General features: G+C 50.5%; 8 protein-coding genes across 8 annotated transcripts; 4 read left to right on the top strand and 4 right to left on the bottom strand.

Annotated features, from left to right (window-relative positions):
- Positions 1 to 449: 449 nt before the first annotated feature.
- EDD37DRAFT_605487 (uncharacterized protein) lies at positions 450 to 2,272 on the bottom strand (the record flags this gene model as incomplete). Its single annotated transcript, XM_062814817.1, has 2 exons — positions 450 to 1,823; positions 1,910 to 2,272. 2 exons carry the CDS (start codon positions 2,270 to 2,272, stop codon positions 450 to 452), a joined length of 1,737 nt encoding a protein of 578 aa, XP_062672539.1.
- Positions 2,273 to 3,853: 1,581 nt separating this feature from the next.
- Positions 3,854 to 5,151, bottom strand: EDD37DRAFT_223955 (beta-lactamase-like protein). The gene has a single exon (XM_062810445.1). The coding sequence runs from the start codon at positions 4,871 to 4,873 to the stop codon at positions 3,926 to 3,928; it is 948 nt and encodes a 315-aa protein (XP_062672538.1). The 5' UTR covers positions 4,874 to 5,151; the 3' UTR covers positions 3,854 to 3,925.
- Positions 5,152 to 5,429: 278 nt separating this feature from the next.
- EDD37DRAFT_605484 (uncharacterized protein) lies at positions 5,430 to 6,517 on the bottom strand (the record flags this gene model as incomplete). Its single annotated transcript, XM_062814816.1, has 2 exons — positions 5,430 to 6,414; positions 6,477 to 6,517. The coding sequence occupies 2 exons, from the start codon at positions 6,515 to 6,517 to the stop codon at positions 5,430 to 5,432; spliced, it is 1,026 nt and encodes a 341-aa protein (XP_062672537.1).
- Positions 6,518 to 6,953: 436 nt separating this feature from the next.
- Positions 6,954 to 10,153, top strand: EDD37DRAFT_223930 (mitogen-activated protein kinase). Its single transcript, XM_062810444.1, has 2 exons — positions 6,954 to 9,925; positions 9,974 to 10,153. The coding sequence occupies exon 1, from the start codon at positions 7,073 to 7,075 to the stop codon at positions 9,863 to 9,865; it is 2,793 nt and encodes a 930-aa protein (XP_062672536.1). The 5' UTR covers positions 6,954 to 7,072; the 3' UTR covers positions 9,866 to 9,925; positions 9,974 to 10,153.
- EDD37DRAFT_620225 (uncharacterized protein) lies at positions 10,111 to 12,443 on the bottom strand. The gene is made up of 4 exons (XM_062815900.1): positions 11,968 to 12,443; positions 11,756 to 11,885; positions 11,334 to 11,705; positions 10,111 to 11,283 (listed from the first exon to the last, which is right to left on the bottom strand). Exons 1-4 carry the CDS (start codon positions 12,333 to 12,335, stop codon positions 10,375 to 10,377), a joined length of 1,779 nt encoding a protein of 592 aa, XP_062672535.1. The 5' UTR covers positions 12,336 to 12,443; the 3' UTR covers positions 10,111 to 10,374.
- Positions 12,444 to 13,717: 1,274 nt separating this feature from the next.
- EDD37DRAFT_559751 (60S ribosomal protein L2) lies at positions 13,718 to 14,595 on the top strand (the record flags this gene model as incomplete). The annotated part of the gene is made up of 3 exons (XM_062813811.1): positions 13,718 to 13,766; positions 13,823 to 14,314; positions 14,372 to 14,595. The coding sequence occupies 3 exons, from the start codon at positions 13,718 to 13,720 to the stop codon at positions 14,593 to 14,595; spliced, it is 765 nt and encodes a 254-aa protein (XP_062672534.1).
- Positions 14,596 to 15,288: 693 nt separating this feature from the next.
- Positions 15,289 to 17,360, top strand: EDD37DRAFT_223792 (endophilin-A). The gene is made up of 4 exons (XM_062810443.1): positions 15,289 to 15,705; positions 15,770 to 15,937; positions 15,987 to 16,383; positions 16,441 to 17,360. Exons 1-4 carry the CDS (start codon positions 15,579 to 15,581, stop codon positions 16,982 to 16,984), a joined length of 1,236 nt encoding a protein of 411 aa, XP_062672533.1. The 5' UTR covers positions 15,289 to 15,578; the 3' UTR covers positions 16,985 to 17,360.
- Positions 17,361 to 17,375: 15 nt separating this feature from the next.
- EDD37DRAFT_620217 (adenosinetriphosphatase) lies at positions 17,376 to 22,570 on the top strand. The gene is made up of 3 exons (XM_062815899.1): positions 17,376 to 17,845; positions 17,937 to 21,947; positions 22,002 to 22,570. The coding sequence occupies exons 1-3, from the start codon at positions 17,759 to 17,761 to the stop codon at positions 22,233 to 22,235; spliced, it is 4,332 nt and encodes a 1,443-aa protein (XP_062672532.1). The 5' UTR covers positions 17,376 to 17,758; the 3' UTR covers positions 22,236 to 22,570.
- Positions 22,571 to 22,622: the final 52 nt, after the last annotated feature.

The following is a 22,622-nucleotide window of genomic DNA, read 5'->3' as shown; positions in this document are numbered from 1 at the left end:
CAGGGCCAGAGACCGCCCCACACAATGCTGCATTTTATGCAAGTAGCCGGAGGTCTAACAACCTTAGGTACTGACGTCTAGACTGTGTTTTGGTTCACAAAGGGAGGATTGGTGCTGATTTGCAAGCTCAGAGTGTACGATAGTATTCTGCAATTCAATCAAATCTATTACCTGAATCAGAACCTGCCCTATGCGCCCTGACAAACACTGCCCCCACCGGTGCTGTTGTCCGGCCTAAATTCGAAGTAATGATAATGAAGAAGCATATAAAGATTTGTCGATAGTGCAGATGTCCATAACAAGCCGTTTCCGAAGTACCAGCGCTGGTTGCCTTCAATAACTTGCTGTATGATGAGACATTGTCCCTCACGAGGAATGGTCCACGGTTTGAAGCCGAGCCAGAGCGTGCAGAACTGGCAGTGAATGCCTGTGTTGTACTCATGGCTGGATTATAAAATCCCCACGGAGGGTGAAGCCGTTGAGACTGATGCAGTTACTGTGGTTGCTTTAGATGTAGCTGATGCAGTTATTGTGGTTGCTTCAGATGTAGCCGATGTAGCCGATGCAATCATTGTGGTTGCTTCAGATGTAGCTGATGCAGTTATTGTGGTTGCTTCAGATGTAGCTGCTGCAGTTGTTGTGGCTGCTTCAGATGTAGCTGCTGCAGTTGTTGTGGCTGCTTCAGATGTAGCTGCTGCAGTTGTTGTGGTTGCTTCAGATATAGTCGATATGGTTGAGATGGTGGTATCTGATGTGGTCGCTTCAGATATAGCTGATGTAGGTGTTGTGGTTGCTTCAGATGTAGTCGATATGGCTGAGATGGTCGTATCTGATGTGGTTGCTATCGTCGAACTAGTTGGTATATCTGATGTGGTTGCTATCGTCAAATTGGTTGGTGTATCTGATGTGGTTGCTATCGTCGAATTAGTTGGTGTATCTGATGTGGTTGAAATGGTTGACGTTGTCGAACTACTCAGTGTATCTGGGGCAGTTGAAGTGGCTAAGATAGTCGACGTCGTAGGTGGATCTGAGGTAGTTGAATTAGCTAAGATAGTCGACGTCGTAGGTGGATCTGGGGTAGTTGAATTAGCTAAGATAGTCGACGTGGTAGGTGTATCTAAGGTGGTCGAAGTGGTTGAAGTGGTTGTTGTAATCGACGTGGTAGGTAGATCTAATGTAGTTGAGTTGATCGACGTGGTCGACGTGCTAGATAGATCAGACGTAGTCGAGGTAGTCGACGTGATTGATCCAACCGATGTAGTTAAGGTGGTCGATATAGCCGAGATAGTTGGGACAGTCGTGGTCGTTTTAGTGGCAATCGTGGTCGAGGTGGTGGTAGGTTTCTTTATGGTAGTGGTATGTTTAGTGGTAGTATGTTTTCGTGATGGTGGTTGATTTGGTGCTGGTGGTGGTGGTCGGTTTGGCGGTGGTGGTGGTTGGTTTGGTGGTGGTGGTAGGTTTTGTGTGGTGGTGGTATGTTTGGTGGAAGTAGTAGTCTTCGTAGTTGGCTTGGTTGTAGTGGTATGCTTGGTTGTTGCAGTGCTATGCTTGGTGGATGTGGTGCTGTGCTTGGTGGATGCTGTGCTGTGCTTGGTGGATGCTGTGCTGTGCTTGGTGCTTGCGGTGCTGTGCTTGGTTGTGGTGGTGGTATGTTTGGTGGTGGTTGTGATAGTTTTAGGCTTAGTAGTAGTAGTCGGTTTGCGGGTACTTGTGGTTGTAGCCTTTGTCGTCGATTTGGTGGTACCCTTCGCTGACTTGCTTGCGACTGTCTTGATAGCTGCTCTCTTCACGATGCTGGTAGCACTTTCTTGAATAGGGCAAGACTATTTTATCATCGGTTAGTGAGATTTAAGGGCAAAAGAGATGTTTAGCCACATATATATGGCGACGGCTGGTTAAGAAAACTCACCTTTGGTGTTGCAATACACGAGCACATTGTCGACACCACACTATTAGGCTGTTGCTGCAATTTGGACCAAGCAGAAGCTTGTTGAGAGTTTGTCATCGTTGTTGCGGTGCGTACTTGAGTAACGATCTTCGCCTCTGCCAGCATTGCCCCACGCTTGGTCAGATCCGTGGTGCATTCGACGGGGTATATTGTAGAACAAGATGCCAGTGCAACCGAGTAGCCAGCGAGGACTGGGGAGAGTTCTCCGTAGACACCGTTCGTGCACACGCTTTCGCTTCGAACCTCAGGGTATGGGGCTGCAGAGCCGACTTCGGGTAGGCACAAGGCCAACAAGGCAGAGACTAAGATTTGTGTGCACATCATCTCGACGATGTATTCAAGATAGATTGAATGTGGTAGCTTTGATGAGTAGAAGTGTCTGAAGGACAGGATGTCGTTGTTCTTTATATGTTAGATCTGTAGTACTAACCCTTTGCAAGCCATCTAAGGCGTTATGCGCACCTGCACATCTTTCAGACCTCAATGCTTGTGTTGCTTTCCTTACTCAAACGCTGCCACAAGCGTCGAAGTCAGCGTGGACAGACTCGAACTCTTTTTCAGGAGTATCTGTGCACATTAGAGGCACGATCTAGACCGTCGGTGAAGTGTCGCAATTAGGGTCTTCACTTCATCCTCAAGCGAGAGTACTTCCGTAGCATCGTTTACACATCAATAGACCGTTTTCGTGGTACAAACCTTGAGTCCTGTCCTGGAAGCCAGTGAGAGGACGTTGAAGTTTTGACTAGAATCTGTCATGCTCTATGACAGCTTGAAGACCGAACTAGGAGACTCACCTTCTTTATCTTGGCACCCCGAAGCACGTACCATATGTTCTTGTACCAAACGCACTGTCCCGATAAAACTTACCAGCGGCTACGATTATACCACACCGTAGTAATCGTCTGAGACGTGCCTGTAATCATCGACGGGAAATGATGGTTGTATCTTAAATCGTAAAGAACGGGCCATGGCCTATATGGAATATCAAGAACTTTCCCATTTTCGTCGTCGAGCTGGGTGGCCTAGAGTGAATGTATGCTAATGTTGAAGAACGTGTCGATGCTTGGGCCTAGCCTCGTGGCTGGTACATCAAGCGCACTGAAGCTGGATGGCGAAAGAAAGGGTAGAGCCTCGAAACGTGCTGTTGACCACAAAAGCTGAATCCAGGGATGTCACGGATGTGTGAGAAGGTCATATTGAGCGACCGTCAAGAAGACGGGCAAACATACCTTATCATCAGCCTGCTGTGATACCTGAGTAGGGAAGGGAATAGTATGAATGTATGCATTGCCTACCCAGTAGGTGCCCTGGCGAGGCATTGTCATTGACTCTGTCTCAAGCATACGGAAAGTTGTAAGGTTGCATCGAACAGATAAATATCTCCTGCGCGGTAGGAATGGCGCATTTTTCTTGGCATTCAGTTTACATGAGAGCCTCACCAAAATCACGATATTCTAACTTTGCGATCCTCAATAACTTTCTACTATACTATGAGTGAACAAGCTAAGGTATCAAGTCAGAAAAGGTAGGAGACTTATTGAGTTAGAGTGTTTCGATAGCGAAAGCAATATATCGAAGAATAAGAGTACTCAAGGTCCTTAACTAAACTTTAGTAACAAGGGTTAAGAGTATACCTAAATTATAGTTAAGATCCTACCTGAGAGTCTTAAATAAACTAACTTCTAGAATCTTTCTATTCTTTCCACCATGTCTTGACGCTATCCCAGTTGTCAGGACTAGTCTCCGTCCAAGCTTAACTCGACACCCACCAGGCAGGATCAGAACGAGGCACAAACGCCATGTAGATTTACCTTGGATATCTCAAAATTCATGATATCTCTTCACATATCGTCTACTGTGAAGATGGAAAGGTCGCTTCCGCCGGACTCGAGGTCCATTCAGTGCTGGCAACCGCTGACTCGCCAGCCTTTCACATGCTGAGCTATTTGTGGCCTTGGGCTCGGACATCTCATTGAGCTATTGTACTTTTCCTGGCCAAAATCTGCCTCTCTTCACTGCGTCTTCCTCCCAAGCAAAATCATGTGCAAACACGAGCTCGACCTGTGCCCGCGCTGCTTCTCCATCCAATTCGATCCCGTCTTTCGTGACAGCGCGCAATCGAGCAAGATTCTCCTTGGCTGTGGGAATATCCACGTGTATGCAGCAATGTTTGCCGGTCTCGTCGGTCCAAGTTGCAATGTCTCTCTCACCAGTAAGGAGTCTGACATCGTGGCAGGCGTCCCCTGCCATGATGATAAACTTTGTCGAAGACAATCGGCACAGGAGGTTGATATGTCCAGGAAGATGGCCAGGTGAGTTCACAATGTAAAGGCTACCATCGTTGAAGAAATCGATAGCTTCTGGAAAGGGCCCAAGACGCTTCCACTTAAACTGAGCATGATTTGGTGACGGGTTATCGCTTACTTCGGGTGGTGGCAGTTCTATCGTTCGTTCGAGAGGGAGGAGGTCCGACTCAAAGACCATATGCTTGCCAAGATCATGTTTGGTCTTCCCGTTCAGCAGATCAAGGGCACCGTGCCCGACAATAAATTTCGTTTTCTTGTTGGTGAAATCACGAGGCATGCCGACATGATCATAATGGACGTGACTAAACATAACGTAGTCAATATCGTCCACAGACAAGCCGCCTATTGCCAACGAAGCAACCGGATCAGGGTCTGTTGATATCGGTTGGCGGCTGGTTAAGTGGGATTCTAATGCTGCTGGGTATAGGCTGAGATCTCGGCGCATACCCAGGTCGAAGACAATTCGGGTTGTCTTTCCGCTCCTTGCATCCTTGTGCTGAACGAGGAAGGACAGCGACGGCACAGTCCGTCTGGCATCTGGGTCTGCCGGTTTGACAAAGAATCGCTCGGGTATCGTAAGATGGCCTGCACCCAGGGCATGAGCTGTGACAGTAGCCATACCTTGTGAGTAGTAGAGATCCTGAGTCGCTGATCACCTTCAAGGACGGGAGCAGGGTTTAAAGGCGAGATTGAAGTAGGTCTGTAGCCTGAGGCCAACATTTACTCAATTAGAAGACCCCCACACCGATTCCGGCCAGAGGTAGACAGCTTTAAATCATCGCAGATTTGGTGTCTCCGAGGCAGAGAACAGTGCCTTTCCCCGCACGTTGACAGGTCTAAAGTTACTGGTAGTGTCGACAGAGCTCGCCGTGGCGAATGAGGGGAAGTTTTGACGACCTTCCCCAGATTTTCGGCCAGTGGACTTGTAGTGCTTGGGAGTAGCTCCGTCGACCGAAAAAGACTTGAGAGCCTCGTGAAAGACCTGGAAACTCAATGGATAAGGCTCACTATCCGGGAGCTTTAGCTTCGCGTGTCCTAGGATATATTGTCGTGCTCAGGCTTTGACTGCTGGATCAGCCCATGCGGATGTCGCGATTGATCCGACATTTCCGTCTCGTTGTTGTTGACTGAGGTTGGATGCCGACACGGTAGAGCGTGTCCAGACATCTCATTGATCAAGATTTCGGCTTGTTGCGCTGCTTGCTGGCTACACTTGGTGGTACAAACTGTAATGAAGACATGGATGCTGCCAGGTCACTGATTGTAGCATCCGAGACAGCCTTGCCTGACCTAAAATTGCCGTCTTCCTGCCGTTTTTGATTTTGCTTTGACGGTGCCTCGTGATTGCTTTCGGGTGGTACAGGGACGGGATCAACCCTGCTGGTATTTGAGTCTGCTTCTGACTGCCGTCTACGACGGCCCCTTGCTTGTACAAGGTCATCGGCTGTCGATACTCTTCTCCGACGACCCTCCTGGAGCATAGATGCCGACTTGTCAATCCCGGTGTCCACGATTCGAAAGTTGTAGATCTTGGGGAAAAGGTGCTTGTCGATCAGATGCAGCCTTCTCTTCTGTGGTGTTGAGCATTTTTTGTCGCAGTCCTCGACGAAGCAGGCATACGTCTTCTCACCTTTCGCCTGCAGAACTTCACGAAAGGTGTTGTGATTTTCGTCAATATGCAAAGCTAGAAAATGAGCAGTGGGAAAGTTTTTGCCGCATGAAGTACAGCGATTGGAGTGATCCTTGACATAATGAGTCTCAAAGTCTTCAATAGAAGCAAAATCAAGGGGCTCTCGGTGAGGCGATAATGAGCACTGCATGGCACCTTTGGAAGGGGAGCAGCCCTTCATTTCGACTGCATTCAATTTCGCATGATGAAGAGAGTTGGTGTCTTCATCCACAATGAGCTCGGCTGAGGCTACCGAGGAGTCGCGAGACCGCTTGACCATGGCGGTGTAAGATCGCTTAGAGTATGGGGAGTTTGTGTCAGCCACGTACGCTAGGATGTCGATTACCTGCAGGATCTGAGGATAGCATAAGGGTGCAGTCGGCCGATGCCGGTTCCAGCGATCATCAGCAGAAGCCGAGTCTATCGTAGTAGTTGGAAAGTTGATTGCAGAGAAACAAGGAGTGACAAAATTCCCAATGGCAAGGATCAGGCTGGCGCAAGTACGAGAAAAGAAGAAAGGCAAAGATTGTTTGGTGCTCAGGTAGATTCTCACCAGTCTGATTGTAGCCTAGAAGCACTTCTCCTCGCGGCCATTTGAGGGGTCTTATTGGCTACACAAGGCGCGGCGTCACTTCACCTTCTCCCCCTTGTCTCTGCCTCGTGCACCGGAAACAACCAGATCATCGCGCTATGAGTCTGTCAACCTTCAGGGACAACCTTTGCATCCACTCCTTCGTGTTTCATGTTGGCACTCGATGATGCAAACACCTGATTCTCCCAGTTGCACAACCAAAGTACAGAGGATAGCCTGTCCGACTTGTCCTCCGTCTGACCTGACACTCCTCGCGGCTAACCGATCTAACCATCACCTTTCTCCACGAGCCAACGGAGATACTCCCCAACGACAGTAAGCGAGAGTTTCTGAAAGCACTCAACGAAAAGACTCTTTGTCCGGTGGCCTACTACCACGAGCACTGTCGCGCAGGTAGCCGGTCAGTGGCTTCGTCAGACACGCAAGCCACCCCGGGACTCTCCTTTGTCTGGTTGTGGTATCTCCTCAAGACACGAAATGTTGGACCTCTGAAAGAAGAAGAGTGAATTGTTTTTGTCCTCCACTGCTGTGCATGGTGTGACATCCTGAAAGAGAAGATGTTGGCCACAAAGTCGCCCTACACTGCGTCTGCGATTCCCTCCAACACCCAACAAATACCTGGTCGAACGTTCTCCGAAGGCACCCAGAGAACGCAGATGTCCTCGCTGGCTCTACAGGACGAACTATTCACATCCCCAACCAACTCTGAATTTTCCGACGTGTACGATGGCCTCGACTCGATCCGAGCATGGGACGAGAAGAAAGTTGGAGAATGGCTACACAGTATCCGCTGCGGACAATATGAATCGTTGTTCAGGGCCAACAACTTCACCGGTGAAAGTCTGCTAGAGTGTGACCCGAAGATACTGTCCGAACTGGGAATCAAAAAGATTGGAGATCGTGTCCGAATCAATGTGGCCATAAAACAACTACGAAACAAGTCGTCTTTATCACGGACGAAGAGAAATAGGGATTCACTTGCCATTCTCGATGGCTTTGCGGGTACCCCGTCATCCTCGGATTCTCCTCGCACTCAGGGGTCGAGGTCGCAACTTGGAAGTGCGAAGAGGTTCTCCCGTCAAATAGACCCTTCTGCACTGCAAAACTTTGCCGCCGCCAGTGGGGGCTTCAAGAGTGGTTCGCGGCCGAGCTCGCCCCTGGCCGATGTCCATAGCGCGGCCTTGCGTGCTCATCGTTATGCTGGGAGTCCAATGGAAACTGCAAGAAATACTCAGACCACGGGGTACTTCAGTCAGCCGGGTTCGGCCAATTCGACGTCTGGGAAGCGGCCGGAAACGCCTCAGATCGCAGTCCAACCAGCCAGGACCACTCACATGCGCCAGGCTTCCAGTATCGATGGTCTGACGCCAGGTGGATTGCCGGCTGGGTCACCGGTCATTAAGATTATCCACGGCGACGGCCAAACGAAGGTTATCAATATCAAATTCTGTAGGACAGCGGATGATGTGACCTCGACCGTGCTGAAGAAGCTGCTCATGCCAGAGACTCACTTTCGGAATTACTGCTTCTATGTCCTTACTGGCCTAGAACCAAATCCCGGCAATTGCCGCCGACTCAGCGATGCTGAGCTTATGAAAATCTGTGGCGACTCGACGCGATCCGAGAGGAACAGATTGATTCTGCGGAAAATCAACGATGGACTTCCCAATTCTGAAGAGTTGCGCAAGGCTGCAAAATTGGCTTCTGACGAGTCACTTGTTCTGCACAACAATGCGTTAAGCACGAACAACATGCGAAATCAGATCAAGCTCCAAAAGCTGACGGGAGAATCATGGCATCACATCCAAGCTCCCATGTCCCCGGTCACCACAACCGACCGCAACCGAAATATTATGGCTACTGCGGACGACAACGAACGACAAGAGGCACAACAGCATCTCAGAATCCCGAGTAATCAGAGCACCAAATTGCGGTCGTTCTATGGTGCCCGACCTCCAAGCGAGATGATCATCGAGGATGTCGGATCATATTTCCCGGCACAAAAGCGAGAGGATATCGAAAAGACCATGAGAATGTCTGTCCGGCGGTCCCAGCGCATGAGTCGAGCTCAAAGTCGATTGAGCGTCATGAGCAATGCCAGCTATGCTTCCAGCTTGAAAGACGCCCCCCCTGTTCCGAGCATTCCCAGCATTGCCGACTCGTGGCTTGCCGTGGGCGAAAAGGCAGGATTGGGAGGAGCGCGGACGTCTAGCCTCCGACCACTCTCTGTGATATCGACACGATTCAACTTGCCAACGTCCTCTTTTCGCGACTCCATAGCCTCTTCGACCCTTCATCCACTGCAAGAAGAGTCTCCACAGGAGCCAAACAGAAGGTCGTATGTGTCGTTCAACAGCAGTTCCGACTCTGCTTCAGCAAGAAATCTAGATCGAGCTAGCTACCTAGACGACAGTAGCCTAGGCCCGGAAACCATCAACCATCGCTTGTCCGTCATTGTCGCTGAAGATGGAGAGGAAGAGGACCAAGAGTTGACCTCTTTCCTCCGGGGCAACAGCTTCGGCAAAGACAACTGGATGAAAGGCGATCTCATTGGCGAGGGCTCGTTTGGTAGCGTCTATCTCGCCTTGCATGCCGTCACGGGCGAACTCATGGCCGTCAAGCAGGTCGAACTGCCCAACGTGGCCAAAGGCACGGAGGGAGACAAGAAGAAGGCGTTGATGATTTCCGCCCTCAAACAAGAAATCACTCTGCTCCAGGGCTTGCGCCATCCTCATATCGTGCAGTATCTTGGCACATCTTCGGACGAAGACCACTTGAACATCTTCCTGGAGTATGTCGCTGGCGGCTCCATCGCAGGAATGCTCAAGCAGTACAACACCTTCCAGGAACCTCTGGTCCGCAACTTCACGCGTCAGATCCTCGAGGGTCTGTCGTACCTTCACGCCCAAAATATTATCCACAGAGACATCAAGGGCGCCAATATCCTGGTGGACAACCGTGGCGCCGTCAAAATTTCCGATTTTGGTGTGTCCAAGCAGACTAACTTCAGCGGTATGAACACCGCGCCGGGAACGCGCACCTCGCTGCAAGGAAGCGTGTTCTGGATGGCGCCGGAAGTCGTGAGGCAGAGCGGCCAATCCATTAAGTCGGATATTTGGTCTGTTGGGTGTCTGATCGTCGAGATGTTCACGGGCTCGAGGCCCTTCCCGTCCATGACGACGCTTCAGACCCTCTTTGCTGTGGGCAGTAACAATGAGAAGCCGAGCATTCCGGAAAACGCAAGCGAGGATGCGAAGAAGTTCATGAATAAGACTTTCGAAGCCGATCACGAGAAGAGGCCGGGCGCAGACGAGTTGCTCAAGGAGAAATTCTTGCTGCCTATGGCTTGAGTAAAACGGGCGTTATGATCTGAGGTTGAGCTTGTCGTAGTAGTACAGGTCACTTCGTTGGTATGAAGAGGTTGGAGCTGGACCGTTGATGATGACTGATTTCCTTAGCTTTGTATTATGTATACCATTACATGACCACTGTGCGTGGGGTGGAAAGATAGGAAGGAGCCTCTCAATGAAGACCATCTCGCTGATATATATCGGCGTTGGTACCACACGCTCGCTTTGGCCTCCTGGTATTCTACGTTGCTATGAGTTGCAATGATTATAATCACGAATTCCATGCTATGATTTATGATAAAGCTTCCTGAAAGCTGAGTGACTACTGTGCCTTAGCATGTTATTTACTACAGCACATCTACAATCACCAATTCATGGAGGATTCCGGAAGAGCAAGGCTCATTCATTGTCTTTTCAGGTCATATTGGCCGCACATTGGAACTTCTACTGGGGTCGGATAGTTGCCCGAACAGACGCTCGCTAAGTGCATTCAACGTGGTCGTCATATCTCAGGACAGGTCCATAGGAAGTGCCAGTTTCTGCGTTTGAGACTGAGGAGACGATAACACAGGATGTTCCTCGTTCTCCACGCCATTTGGCACCGCTTGGCCCCCATTGACCTCTTTTGCCCTCGGAGCGACATCAATGGTGTCCAGAACAGGGTGTCCAATATTAGGCTGCACCTGCTTGAGCGGATCTGGCACCTGCAGGTCTTTGTTGAAAACCTTGCCATTGATCAGTTGCTGTGGCTGTGGAGGCGGTGGTTGTATTTCATCTGCGTTGGTCGCCCCTTCACCCTTTCGATACCTGAGCTGCACTACTAAGCTCCCCTGAGTGTTGTCGTCTTCTGCCAACTCATCAGCGTCGAGTCCTTCGTCACTCATCTCGTCATCGTCGTCATCTTCGTCCTCCGCGTCGAAGTCTGGTTCCGACGCATCAAGTTCGTTCTCGTCTCCACTCCACTCCTTGCCTGTCGATTGCGCCTCGTCGCTAGCTGACTCCTCGCCGTTGGTATATTGATGTTGCACCGCTTTGACCGGTCTACCAGACCTTGATGTGCGTACCGACCGGCCATTCGGAGCTGTAGTTGGCATGTCCTCGTCCGACTCGGTAAAGTGTCCCTCACCATCTACTCGTTCGAGCTCCTTTCGCTGATCTATTAACATCGTTTCGCCGTACATTCCGCCTACTCTTGATTTGACTTGTCTGCCACTGGCAGTAATGGTCGGTCCAGCATCGGCGGGCGTAGAGATTCGTGTCGACCGCCTACTGGACAGACCGTCGGAGCCAAATTCATCATCTGAGTATGTATATCTCGTCCTCTTACCCCGTGTTCGCCCTTCATAGAGGGAAAAGCCAGGTTCGGGTCGCGTGAATGCCGCTTTTCGGGCAAGTCGGTAGTCACGCCGTCGGCGTTTCTGGTTGCCAGTCAGCAAATGAAAGCAACATGACCGTAGGGTTGATGTACCTCTTCGCCTGCTTCAAATCTTGGTATTGCCTGCCTCAGTTTATCACTGATGACTTTGGAGTTCTGCCCATGTTCCTCCGCGAATTTGTCTGCCAAAGAGTTTACCTCCTCAATAGACCCCGCGACACTGAACCACGTGTTTGTTTTCGCAGTCCTCCCGTCATTCTCCCTATATATTCGAAAATATGAATCTTCCAACCCTTCGATCAGCCAGTATTTGCGACGGTATTGGTCCGAGAACCACGGCTGCACACTTCGGGGCTGATTTTTGTCGTCGTCGCGTCGCGTTTGTTTATAGGATTCTTTGATGAGGCCTTGCACAACCTCTGAAGAGTTAAGTGACCACAGAGCGAGGGCTTTCAAGATATATAACTATACCCCGTCAGTAAAGCGGACGTTGTTGTGAGCATGAGATTCTTTACCCGTTCTTCTGGTGTCATATTGTTGAAGTTTTTCCCGCCACGAAGGGGATTCACACCTTTCCAAACGGTTGGCCACTGATTTTGATTCGATGACATAGCCTCTTCAAAAGCCTTGCCATAATGAGCGCGCCTGTTACCAAGATTAGACCCGTTTCTGCAAGGACTTGACAGCGCAGCTGCGGTATTGTATGTGTTTGAGCAGGGTGACTGACTCGACATCTTTCTTTCTGTTCAAAACGAGCCCCAGTAGGTTACATAGTAACCTTTCCACCTGCTCGTCTGGCAGATCCCCTGAGATACCTCTTTCGATGTCTTGCGGCCCAAAGTGCAGGAGGCTCTTGGGAAATGCTTCGTGGAATCGCGCTCGAAAGGCCACAATGAATGCGATAGCGTCATTGTCGGCGAATGTGTAGTCATGCGGAGGTGAGGGTGCGCGTTTTGGGGGCTCTGGACTATGTTCTTGCTTTGGGGCTGGCTTGAAGTAACGGTCCAGTCCCACAGGTTTTGACATCTTCCGAACCATCTCCTCATCGTCGGAGGATGGCGCCGACGAGAGGGATGAGGAGTCCGAATCGGTCATAATGTGGTCGTGGCTTATGGTCGCGTAGATTAATATGTTCAGTGAGGATTAATGAAGGCAGGACATCGAGCGGTAAGGGCAAATGGCAGGTGCTGGCAAATTGACTTGGCGCGTTTCCAGAAAGCCTAAGGTACGCGTTGAACTACTATAGTATTTAAGGTACTAGTACGTCGACCGTCGGTGAGCCTTGCGCACAGTTTCTCTGCTGGAATGCCCTCGACTACCTAGTGCTTGTTGCACTAGCAGCGCCTTCCTCAAAGATCCTCGTGTCCATGTTGTAGATATCTTCGCCGTAGGAGTTGGGTGTCGCGAGCCGTTGTAGGCTTTTCCATCATTCATGCTCCCCAAGAACTCCTGCGCCAAGCACGATCAGCTTCGCTTGGAATTGCCTGCTCTTAACCACATCCTGCCACGCACTGGTGTCGAAACGGTCGTGCGCGCCATCTCGATGGGCATTCCCGGTCCTCGTCTGTCTGGATTGGCTTCACAACCAGGGGGGATGCGCTGAGTCTCACAACGAGCCAGGCTTTCAGGAATTCGCAGCTCGACGGTCGTGCGGGGTTCTCCGCCTAATCCTCAGCTTTTGGCAGACACTTGCCTCATGATTCTGTGACTGGATGACACTGCCATGGGGATGTTTCCACTCCAAAGTTTTGCTCAGGTTCGTTGTAAACCGCACAATTTCCAACCTTCCTGCCACCTACCCACCGTAGCCAGACGGGGCCGGGAAATTTCAGCAACGCCAATCGCTCAGATGCTGCAATGGCGTAGTTCGGACAATCTGTAGAACCCGTATCCCAGGCTTGCCGAGGTTCGGCTAAGGATCCCGTTTGAAAGGATTTTCACTCCTTCATTGCATGCAGACGCCTGGTCGGACAGTCGATTGCGTGGTCCCAACAAGGTGCATTTCGGCGGACAATCGCGAACCCAGAGGCACCTCGATGTATCTGCGATGTTGCAGATGATATTCTCAAATGTGTAGAGAAACCAAGAGTAAGAAGTCAGACACTTACGGTCTTGCAGCTGCAGGTGCCTGTCTCAAATAGACTGCATTCTTAATGCACTTACCGCTAAGGGAAACACAGGCTGTTGCTTCGGGGTCCTGTACATGGTGCTCACAATTTGCTACGTCTCTAGCCGATGTTTGCAGTGTTGCAGAAAGTGAATAATTGGTGGAAGAGGTGATGTAGTTGATGATAAGCAGTGGATGAGGTCGAAGTTGTTGTTGCTACACGTGACATGACGCTTGGCAGAAGAAAGCCACTAAACTCGATTGGGGCGCACACGAAATCCTGGCGGGCCACATTCCTCTCGATCTTCAATTTCAGTCGATTGATTGCAAGTCTCGTTGTCTTCATCTTAACCATCAACATCCTTCAACGATGGGTCGAGTTATCCGCAACCAGCGTAAAGGTCGCGGATCGATCTTCAGTCAGTCATTGCTGTCCCTGTCGCCGGTGTTCAATCAGCTAATCGTTGTGCTATAGCCTCGCACACGAGACTGCGCAAGGGCGTTGCTCAGTTCCGAACTCTCGATTTCGCCGAACGACACGGATACATTCGAGGTATCGTGAAGGAAATCATCCATGATCCAGGTCGTGGTGCACCGCTCGCTCGCGTAGCTTTCAGAGATCCGTACTCTCCCAAAACCCGAACCGAAACATTCATCGCAAACGAAGGTCTTTTCACCGGACAATTCATCTACGCTGGCAAAAATGCCGCCCTGAACATCGGCAACGTTCTTCCTCTCGGCCAAGTCCCCGAGGGTACTGTTGTCTCAAACGTGGAGGAGAAGACTGGTGACCGAGGCGCTTTGGGACGAACTTCTGGAAACTATGTCACCGTTATTGGACACAACCCTGACGAGGGTAAGACGCGAGTCAAGCTCCCAAGTGGTGCGAAGAAGGTTGTTCTCAGCTCAGCCCGAGGTATGATTGGTATCGTTGCAGGAGGTGGACGAACAGACAAGCCGATGCTTAGTACGTGGACCTGAATGACATGGACGATCCGGACATTTCGCTAACAAAATACTACAGAGGCATCCCGCGCAAAGCATAAGTTCGCCGTCAAGCGCAACTCGTGGCCCAAGACTCGTGGTGTTGCTATGAACCCTGTCGACCATCCTCACGGTGGTGGTAACCATCAACATATCGGAAAGGCTTCCACCATCTCCAGATACGCTACCCAAGGTCAAAAGGCCGGTCTTATTGCTGCCCGAAGAACTGGTCTGCTCCGTGGTACCCAGAAGACAAAGGATTAAATGTGATCATTGGCTTAGCTCTTACTATCGGCGTGTATTTGTTACGGCTAGGATTCACATGAAGCTATGGGACGGATGATCCAGCTGCTGGATATCAATTCTCAAAAGGATGCATTTTCTTGCGGGAATGCTAGGGAATTAGATGTGCCATTTTCCAATGCCACGAATCGACAGAACCATGACGGAAAGAAATACTCTTGAAGATGTCCTTCATAAGAATCAAAAATCAGGCAAATGCTCCGTCACTCTGTCTGCCAATATTCATACGTTTGTCTTTGCGCAATAATGATCAAATTTGCTTGTATGCATAGTCGGCCTGTAGCCGCGCCTGGGATGTCGCATGCCGGATCCTGTGTTAGTGGTACAGCACCACACCAATATTGGGGTTTGAGAGGCCATTGACGACTAAGAGGTCGAAAGAGCGGCCAGATGCCTGGGCATAAAATGGGTGCAAAGTTAAAATAGTGCAGCATCAGGCACAAGGCTTAAGTTACCCCATTACCGGCGTCTCGTGGCGTCGTGTCTCGGAGGCGCAGAGTTTGAGGTCAGGGGCAGGGTGCAAGGTCCATTGGTAGGCGTTATCGGGAGTCCTCTTCTTCAAGGGACTGGCCCTGATGGGAATTTGTTGCGTTTGCGCGTCGTCACTGTCGTTGTTTCCAAGCGTTATCAACGCCTGCGTCTTGAGTCTTGGGCACTCCTGTTAATCCATCACTCCATTTCATGTCTGATTCTGCTAGGGCATACAATCGTTTTAGCATTTTCTATTTTGGCGCCGCTCACGTTTGATCGGCCTGACTCTCTTTCCGTCGTTTGTTCAGCCCTTTCAGCATTCCAATTGAACGTCGCGCGGGTGTCAGACGAACCCGGATAGTCCGTTGCTGCTCACCGCGGAACACAACACTCGCTCTCCTACATCTATAACCCTCGCGTCGTCTTACACCTGTTCTCCTTCTATTCAATCATCATTGGCACAGGTTGCAATCATGAATGTCAACAAGAAACTCGATCGTTTCAAGCAATGGGCGGGAGAGCGCATGGGAGGAGAGGTGAAGACCAGCGTCTCGGACGATTTCAAGGCCCTGGAGGTGGAAATGGGTCTACGACAAGAAGGTGGGCGGATTCCGATACCCATTGCGAAAATGCGTGTGGACAGTCTCTTACTTATCGTGTATAGGCCTGGATAAGATGCAAAAGTCTATGAACGCGTACGTCAAAGCGATATCAAAGAGGTCTGAAGTCGAGGACAAGGAGAAAACACTGCCGATCGCTTATATGGGAGGAACCATGATATCGCATGGCGAAGACTTTGAGCCCGACTCTGAATTCGGTCAATGCCTTACCAGTATGTCGCGTTTCGAAAGCATCTCGTTCATATACTGACTTGTGCACAGCGTTCGGCCGAACACAAGAAAGGCTGGCTCGCGCCCAGGAAGTATATATCGCGAGTGCCACTTCCTCGTGGCTTGAGTCCCTGGAGAGGTCATCGGCCCAGATGAAAGAGTTCCAGGCCGCGCGCAAGCGACTCGATTCACGGCGACTGGCTTACGACACATCACTCGCCAAAATGCAGAAAGCAAAAAAAGAAGATTTCCGGGTCGAAGAGGAATTGCGCAACCAAAAGGTGAAATATGAGGAGTCAGCCGACGACGTTCAACGCAGAATGGAAGACATCCGTGACGCGGATCCCGAAATGGTAGCGGATCTTGGTACTTTCCTTGACGCCGAACTGGCATATCACGACAAGTGCAGAGAGGCTTTGCTCCAGCTCAAGAGCGAATGGCCTGCAAGGTTAGTCCTGTCCTGGATTTCCATGTCAGAGCGCCCTCCGTTAACGGCATGTTGCAGGTCACAACCTCAATACCGGGGTTCTCGACCAAACCCACGATCCAGGTCCAATACAGTCAGATCATATGCTGAGCCGGTCGAGGAGCCATCTCCGATTGTCGAAGTTCGTCCTTCTATCAGATCCGGTCGGGCACAGTCGGCCAGATTCGGAGACCAGATGCATGAATATTCTCCAGGGGTCTCGCCACGGCCAAATTTTGCCAGATCGACCACATATGACCCTGTGAATAGGGACATGTCTCCGGCCAACATGGGCCGCATGGCGCGTGTGCCGAGTGATTCACTCATGATACGCACCGCACGCTCGCAACTTCGTAACGTTGAGGAACAGGATGTCTTTGCCGATGATTCAGGGTCGTACACTAACAGCAGCCCTGATCATGGCTACGGAGACCTAGCTACATCACCTGCAACATCTCATGGAAGTGGGACGCTTACGCCTGTGACAAGTAGAAAGAGCAGCGCACCACCACCACCTCCGCCATCTCGTGCAAAGAAGCCACCTCCACCCCCTGTGCCCGCCAAACGAAGCGTTTTGACATAGATATACGAATGAATACAAGATATCCCATTTCATGCCAGGGGTTGGAAATCCTCCTGGCTATGGTCCGGTGGTCAGGCGTTCGAGCGGGAGGCGGTCAATTTGCTAGGATCGAGCATGACTTTTGGGCAGAAATGACACGGTGTTGAGCCTCAATTGGACTCTGGTTGTATAAGGACATTGAACATATCATGAAACCCTCAGTTGCACAGCTTTCTCTGCATAGGCTGCTTTCACCTATTAGTGCTAGCATTATGGTTATTGGGGAGAGCAATGGACAAGCCGCCCTCGTCGCGTACACAGTACATATCACGTGAGAGACTAGTGGTCTTGGCAGCTCTAGCTTGATTTCACTCGTAAGCCGCTCGTCGAAGTTTGCCCCGTGTCACTCCCTCGTTGCGTTTCCGAACGTGAAGCCCCTCCAGGTCTGAAAATCATCACCAACGCGTCGCAACCATCGCTTTTCATCTCAACCAGACATTTCACGGCCGCTGACCAATTTGAGGAGTGCGCCAAAGCGCGGCATCCCACTCCTCGTCCCCTCATTTAGGCAACCTCAGGCCAACCACCCCGATTCCATCGAGAGGTCACCAGGAGTCGATCTCTTGTTGATTGCGCCAAGTTTAACCATCGTCGCGAGGCTGTCCCAATCCCCGCCGATCTGTAGCCAACAACATTCTATCAGCGTGACTTAGATGCTCAATCATACCTCACGTCAATTACCTTGACCCAAGGTTGTCTGAACCGGGCAAAGTCACCACCAGGTGATCGGACACCATGGCTTCCGTTCAGTCTGCGCCGGCCATGCAGACCTCTTCACTACCACCCAATCTCTCCCAATCACAGGTTCAAGAAGTCTATCAGGTAAGTGATTGTTCCGAGACATTTCGATTTAGCACAACAAGCTTTCGACGCGCTTCTTCAGTCGTGTTACACTTCACTAACAGATTCACAGAAATTCCAGCGCATGAAGGCCCAAAATGTCCCCGAAACCGATCCAGAGTACCTCAAAGCACATCGATTCCTCACTGCGGTCCAACAACAACAGAATTATCGTAAGATGGCTGCATTGCAGGCCCAGAAACAACAACAACAACTCCAAGCTCAGCAGCAACAGCAGCCAACTCCCCAACCAGTGTCACACCCCCAACAGAATGGACAGCAGATTAATGGCAATGTGACTGCTCCTCCATCGAACGGAACGAGCAGTGGCCAACAGGAGCCTGCCGCTGTGGTCGTCAACGGCGCATCTGTCGCAGCCAACCCTCCTGCCACGCCGACAAATGCCCAAAACTCCGGATCACAATCTCAGCGAGTCGTGGCACAGGCTAACGGCAGCTTCACACCCGAGCAACTGAACCTGTTACGGACCCAAATTTATGCGTTCAAGATGCTCTCAAAGAATCTGGCATTGCCTGCGAAGCTACAACAACAGCTCTTCCCGTCGTCTAAACAACAGGCTTCAGTGACAATTGACAGCGCCTCCGTTGTTGAGAAAGCCGATAGCATAGCAGAACAGAAAGAGATCCTGTCGAAAGAACTTATTGCACAAGCGAAGGTCTATTTTGACTCTTATCAGTCACCTTATGACCTTCTGCACAAGACGATAAGCCTCGCAGATCACTCCCAGCGCGCCAAGCGGCAGAAGATCCCCAGCATCTTGCCGATTGGTATCGATATTGACCAGGTCCGAGAAGAGCAAGAGCGGCTTATGTATAACCGCATTCAGGCTCGTAAAACCGAGCTTGCCTCTCAATCCGTGAATCTTGCTGCCTGGGACACTAGCAAGTCTTCCGAGCCACAAGCCGATGATTCCCTGAAGATCAAGGCTCTGATCGAGTTGAAGAAACTGTCCTTGTTACAAAAACAACGGGACTTTAGACGCGAGATCCAACAAGATCTGTTCTACTGTGATAACCTTGCCATGACGGCCAATCGCTCGATGCACCGTAGGATGAAGAAGCAGTCACTGCGCGAAGCTCGGATTACCGAAAAGCTCGAGAAGCAACAACGAGATGCAAGAGAGAACAAAGAGAAAACCCGACAAACGAATCACTTGCAATCCATCATTGCTCACGGTCAAAACATCCGCAACAACGCTGTTCTGCAACGCACTCGCGTGCAGAAGCTTGGACGCATGATGGTTTCGCATCACCAGCATATGGAGCGCGAAGAACAGAAGCGTATCGAGCGGACGGCCAAGCAGCGTCTGCAGGCTTTGCGAGCGAACGACGAAGAGACCTATCTCAAACTTCTTGGACAAGCCAAAGATTCTCGTATTACTCATCTGCTCAAGCAGACCGATGGTTTCTTGAAGCAGCTTGCCGCATCTGTCAAACAGCAGCAGCGAAGTGCAGCGGAGAAATGGGGAGGCGATGACTATGTCGAGGAAGAAGATGAAGATATCGAAGGCTCTGATGATGAAGAAGGCGAAGGCCGTGAAAAGGTCGACTACTATGCCGTGGCGCATCGCATCAAAGAAGAGGTTAATGTACAGCCTTCGATCCTTGTTGGTGGCACCTTGAAAGAATACCAGATCAAAGGTCTCCAGTGGATGATTTCGCTCTTCAACAACAACCTCAACGGTATCCTGGCTGATGAGATGGGCTTGGGCAAGACTATCCAGACTATCAGCTTGATCACATATCTTATCGAAAAGAAGAACCAAAGAGGCCCCTTTTTGGTCATCGTTCCACTCAGCACCCTGACCAACTGGAACCTCGAATTCGACAAGTGGGCTCCCAGCGTGAAGAAGATTGTGTACAAGGGCCCCCCAAACACCCGAAAGGCAAACCAAATTGATATTCGAAATGGGAATTTCCAGGTGTTGTTGACCACTTACGAGTACGTGATCAAGGATCGACCAGTGCTCAGTAAGATCAAGTGGGTGCATATGATTGTCGACGAAGGCCATCGTATGAAGAATGCGAATTCCAAACTCAGCAGCACCATTACACAATATTACACAACGCGATTTCGGCTTATCCTTACCGGCACACCTCTGCAAAATAATCTTCCTGAGTTGTGGGCACTTCTCAATTTCGTTCTTCCAACCATTTTCAAGTCGGTAAAATCTTTCGACGAATGGTTCAACACTCCTTTCGCTAATACCGGTGGACAAGACAAGATGGAATTGAGCGAAGAAGAACAATTGCTCGTCATTCGTCGTCTTCACAAGGTGTTGCGGCCGTTCTTGCTCCGTCGTCTCAAGAAGGACGTGGAGAAAGATTTGCCCGACAAGCAGGAACGTGTCGTCAAATGCAGATTCTCGGCCTTGCAGACCAAGCTCTACATGCAACTAATGACGCACAACAAGCTCGCTGTCACTGACGGAAAGGGTGGCAAGACCAGTATGCGCGGTCTTAGTAACATGTTGATGCAGCTGAGAAAACTGTGCAACCACCCCTATGTGTTTGAGCCTGTTGAGGAACAGATGAACCCTGGTAAAGGCACGAATGATTCTATCTGGCGTACAGCTGGTAAATTTGAGCTACTCGACAGAGTTCTACCGAAATTCCTCGTCACAGGACATCGAGTCCTGATGTTCTTCCAGATGACTCAGATCATGAACATCATGGAGGACTTCTTACGACTTCGTGGCATTCAGTATCTTCGACTTGATGGAGCGACCAAATCTGAAGACCGATCTGAACTCCTTCGGCTCTTCAACGAACCTGGCTCGCCATATTTCTGCTTCTTACTCTCGACCCGTGCTGGTGGCTTAGGCCTCAATCTTCAGACTGCAGACACCGTCATCATTTACGATTCGGACTGGAATCCCCATCAGGATTTGCAAGCCCAAGATCGTGCGCATAGAATTGGCCAGAAGAATGAAGTGCGAATATTACGACTTATCAGCTCTAATTCCGTCGAAGAGAAGATCTTGGAACGAGCGCAATTCAAACTGGACATGGACGGCAAGGTCATCCAGGCTGGTAAATTCGACAACAGATCTACCAACGAGGAACGTGACGCCTTCTTGAAGACTCTTCTCGAATCAGCTGAAGCTGCAGAGCAAGTTGGAGAATCTGAAGAGATGGATGATGATGATCTCAACGAGATTATGGCTCGTACAGAAGACGAGTTGACCCTATTCAAGAAAATGGACAAGGACCGTGAGACGGACGACAAGTACGGTCCAGGCCGGCGTCTGCCTCGCTTGATGGGTGAAGACGAGCTCCCAGACATCTACGTGGCGGAAGACAATCCTGTACCAGAGGAGAAAGAAGAGTACGCTGGTCGTGGCGCTCGCGTCAAGACCCAAGTCAAATACGACGACGGGCTTACGGAAGAACAATGGCTTGCAGCCGTCGATGACTCAGATGACTCTATTGGTGAAGCAGCGAAGCGCAAAGCCGCCCGCATTGAGAAGAGACGGACCAACAAGGCGAAGCGTGAGCGTGCTGCTGGAGACCCCGAATCGTCACCGGACCCAGAGGCGGAGGGTGAGAGTTCGGACGAAGAACCTGAACCCGAACCTCTACCCCAGCCGAAGAAGGGCCGCCCTCGCAAATCAGCTGGACAGAAGCGCAAAGGTGATGACATTGAAGAGGAAACCCCTCCTGTGAAGCGCAAGCGTGGCAGGCAACCCAAGGCTATCGATACGCTCCCACCCTCCGACCGCAATGCTCTGCAGAAGGCGCTGAAGACGGTTGCTGAGTCGATCAAAGCGCTGGAGGTTCCTGATTCGGACCCAGAAGATCAATCGGATGACAGCGATGACGACGGACCACCCACTCGCTTGATCATCGGTCCGTTCTTGGAGCTTCCACCGAAGAAATTGTATCCAGACTATTACACTTTCATCCAGGACCCAATTGCCATGGACATGATCGAGAAGCGCATCAACAACCACCAGTACACGAGCTTGAATGAACTGAGCAGAGACGTTGCACTTTTAGCCAAGAACGCCAAAACATACAACGAAGACGGCAGCATGTTATACAATGATGCGGTTGCAATTGAGGTAAGGCTTTGTGTACTGAAGTTGTCTGCGTGTTGATGCTAACCTTGGCCACAGAACTATTGCAATGAAGCCATTGCGAGGCAAATCAGTCACAACCCAAACCTTGCCACTATCGGCGATAGGTCTGGTCAAGATGGGGATTCTACCGCTGCAGGCTCAAGCGCAGGGACACCTCGAGCATCTGTCGCGCCAGCAGGCGGCACTAAGCTCAGACTGACTCTGGGAGCTGTCAGTAATGGTTTCGGTACCAACGGTACGACGAGCGGAGCAGGAAGCGGAGCGGAATGATTGAATGCACTATTGTACCATAGCGAGATTGGGTTTGGGGAGAGCAAAAAGGCCACAGAGAAGCTTGGGTCTCTAATACCACATCTATTGTACAGCATGTTGGTGTTTGGGTCGGTGGCTCAACTCAGCATGCAGTGGGAATTTCTTGGGTTCTCAGCATATGCCAGTCCAGTGGCTGGCTAGTGAATCGATTCATTATTCGAACCAGGAATAACTTGTCATGTTAGCGCTAGAGATATTCTAGACGAGGAAGAGGACGTTCTGATTTGATCTATACTCAGAAACCGGAGCAGCACCAAATGACTATTTTTTGGAGCGTACCTATTAGATTTTGGCCCAGATCGCAACTGTATGTGTTACCTTGATATGCAGAGAGAAAGGAGAAGT

This window comes from Exophiala viscosa, assembly GCF_022695815.1.
Source record: "Exophiala viscosa unplaced genomic scaffold EDD37scaffold_2, whole genome shotgun sequence".
Lineage (NCBI taxonomy): Eukaryota > Fungi > Ascomycota > Eurotiomycetes > Chaetothyriales > Herpotrichiellaceae > Exophiala > Exophiala viscosa.
This window is presented reverse-complemented; position numbering and strand designations above follow the sequence as displayed.

What these genes read in the sequence shown, in the direction of transcription:
- EDD37DRAFT_223792 (XM_062810443.1), top strand. Translation starts at nt 15,579, where the DNA reads ATGAATGTCAACAAGAAACTCGATCGTTTCAAGCAATGGGCGGGAGAG. An exon ending in ATTCGGTCAATGCCTTACCA is followed by an intron (nt 15,938 to 15,986) that starts GTATGTCGCGTT and finishes ACTTGTGCACAG; the next exon opens with CGTTCGGCCGAACACAAGAA. An exon ending in AAGAGCGAATGGCCTGCAAG is followed by an intron (nt 16,384 to 16,440) that starts GTTAGTCCTGTC and finishes GGCATGTTGCAG; the next exon opens with GTCACAACCTCAATACCGGG.
- EDD37DRAFT_620225 (XM_062815900.1), bottom strand. Translation starts at nt 12,335, where the DNA reads ATGACCGATTCGGACTCCTCATCCCTCTCGTCGGCGCCATCCTCCGAC. An exon ending in ATATGACACCAGAAGAACGG is followed by an intron (nt 11,706 to 11,755) that starts GTAAAGAATCTC and finishes GACGGGGTATAG; the next exon opens with TTATATATCTTGAAAGCCCT. An exon ending in GATTTGAAGCAGGCGAAGAG is followed by an intron (nt 11,284 to 11,333) that starts GTACATCAACCC and finishes ACTGGCAACCAG; the next exon opens with AAACGCCGACGGCGTGACTA.
- EDD37DRAFT_223930 (XM_062810444.1), top strand. Translation starts at nt 7,073, where the DNA reads ATGTTGGCCACAAAGTCGCCCTACACTGCGTCTGCGATTCCCTCCAAC.
- EDD37DRAFT_620217 (XM_062815899.1), top strand. Translation starts at nt 17,759, where the DNA reads ATGGCTTCCGTTCAGTCTGCGCCGGCCATGCAGACCTCTTCACTACCA. An exon ending in AGGTTCAAGAAGTCTATCAG is followed by an intron (nt 17,846 to 17,936) that starts GTAAGTGATTGT and finishes ACAGATTCACAG; the next exon opens with AAATTCCAGCGCATGAAGGC. An exon ending in ATGATGCGGTTGCAATTGAG is followed by an intron (nt 21,948 to 22,001) that starts GTAAGGCTTTGT and finishes CCTTGGCCACAG; the next exon opens with AACTATTGCAATGAAGCCAT.
- EDD37DRAFT_223955 (XM_062810445.1), bottom strand. Translation starts at nt 4,873, where the DNA reads ATGGCTACTGTCACAGCTCATGCCCTGGGTGCAGGCCATCTTACGATA.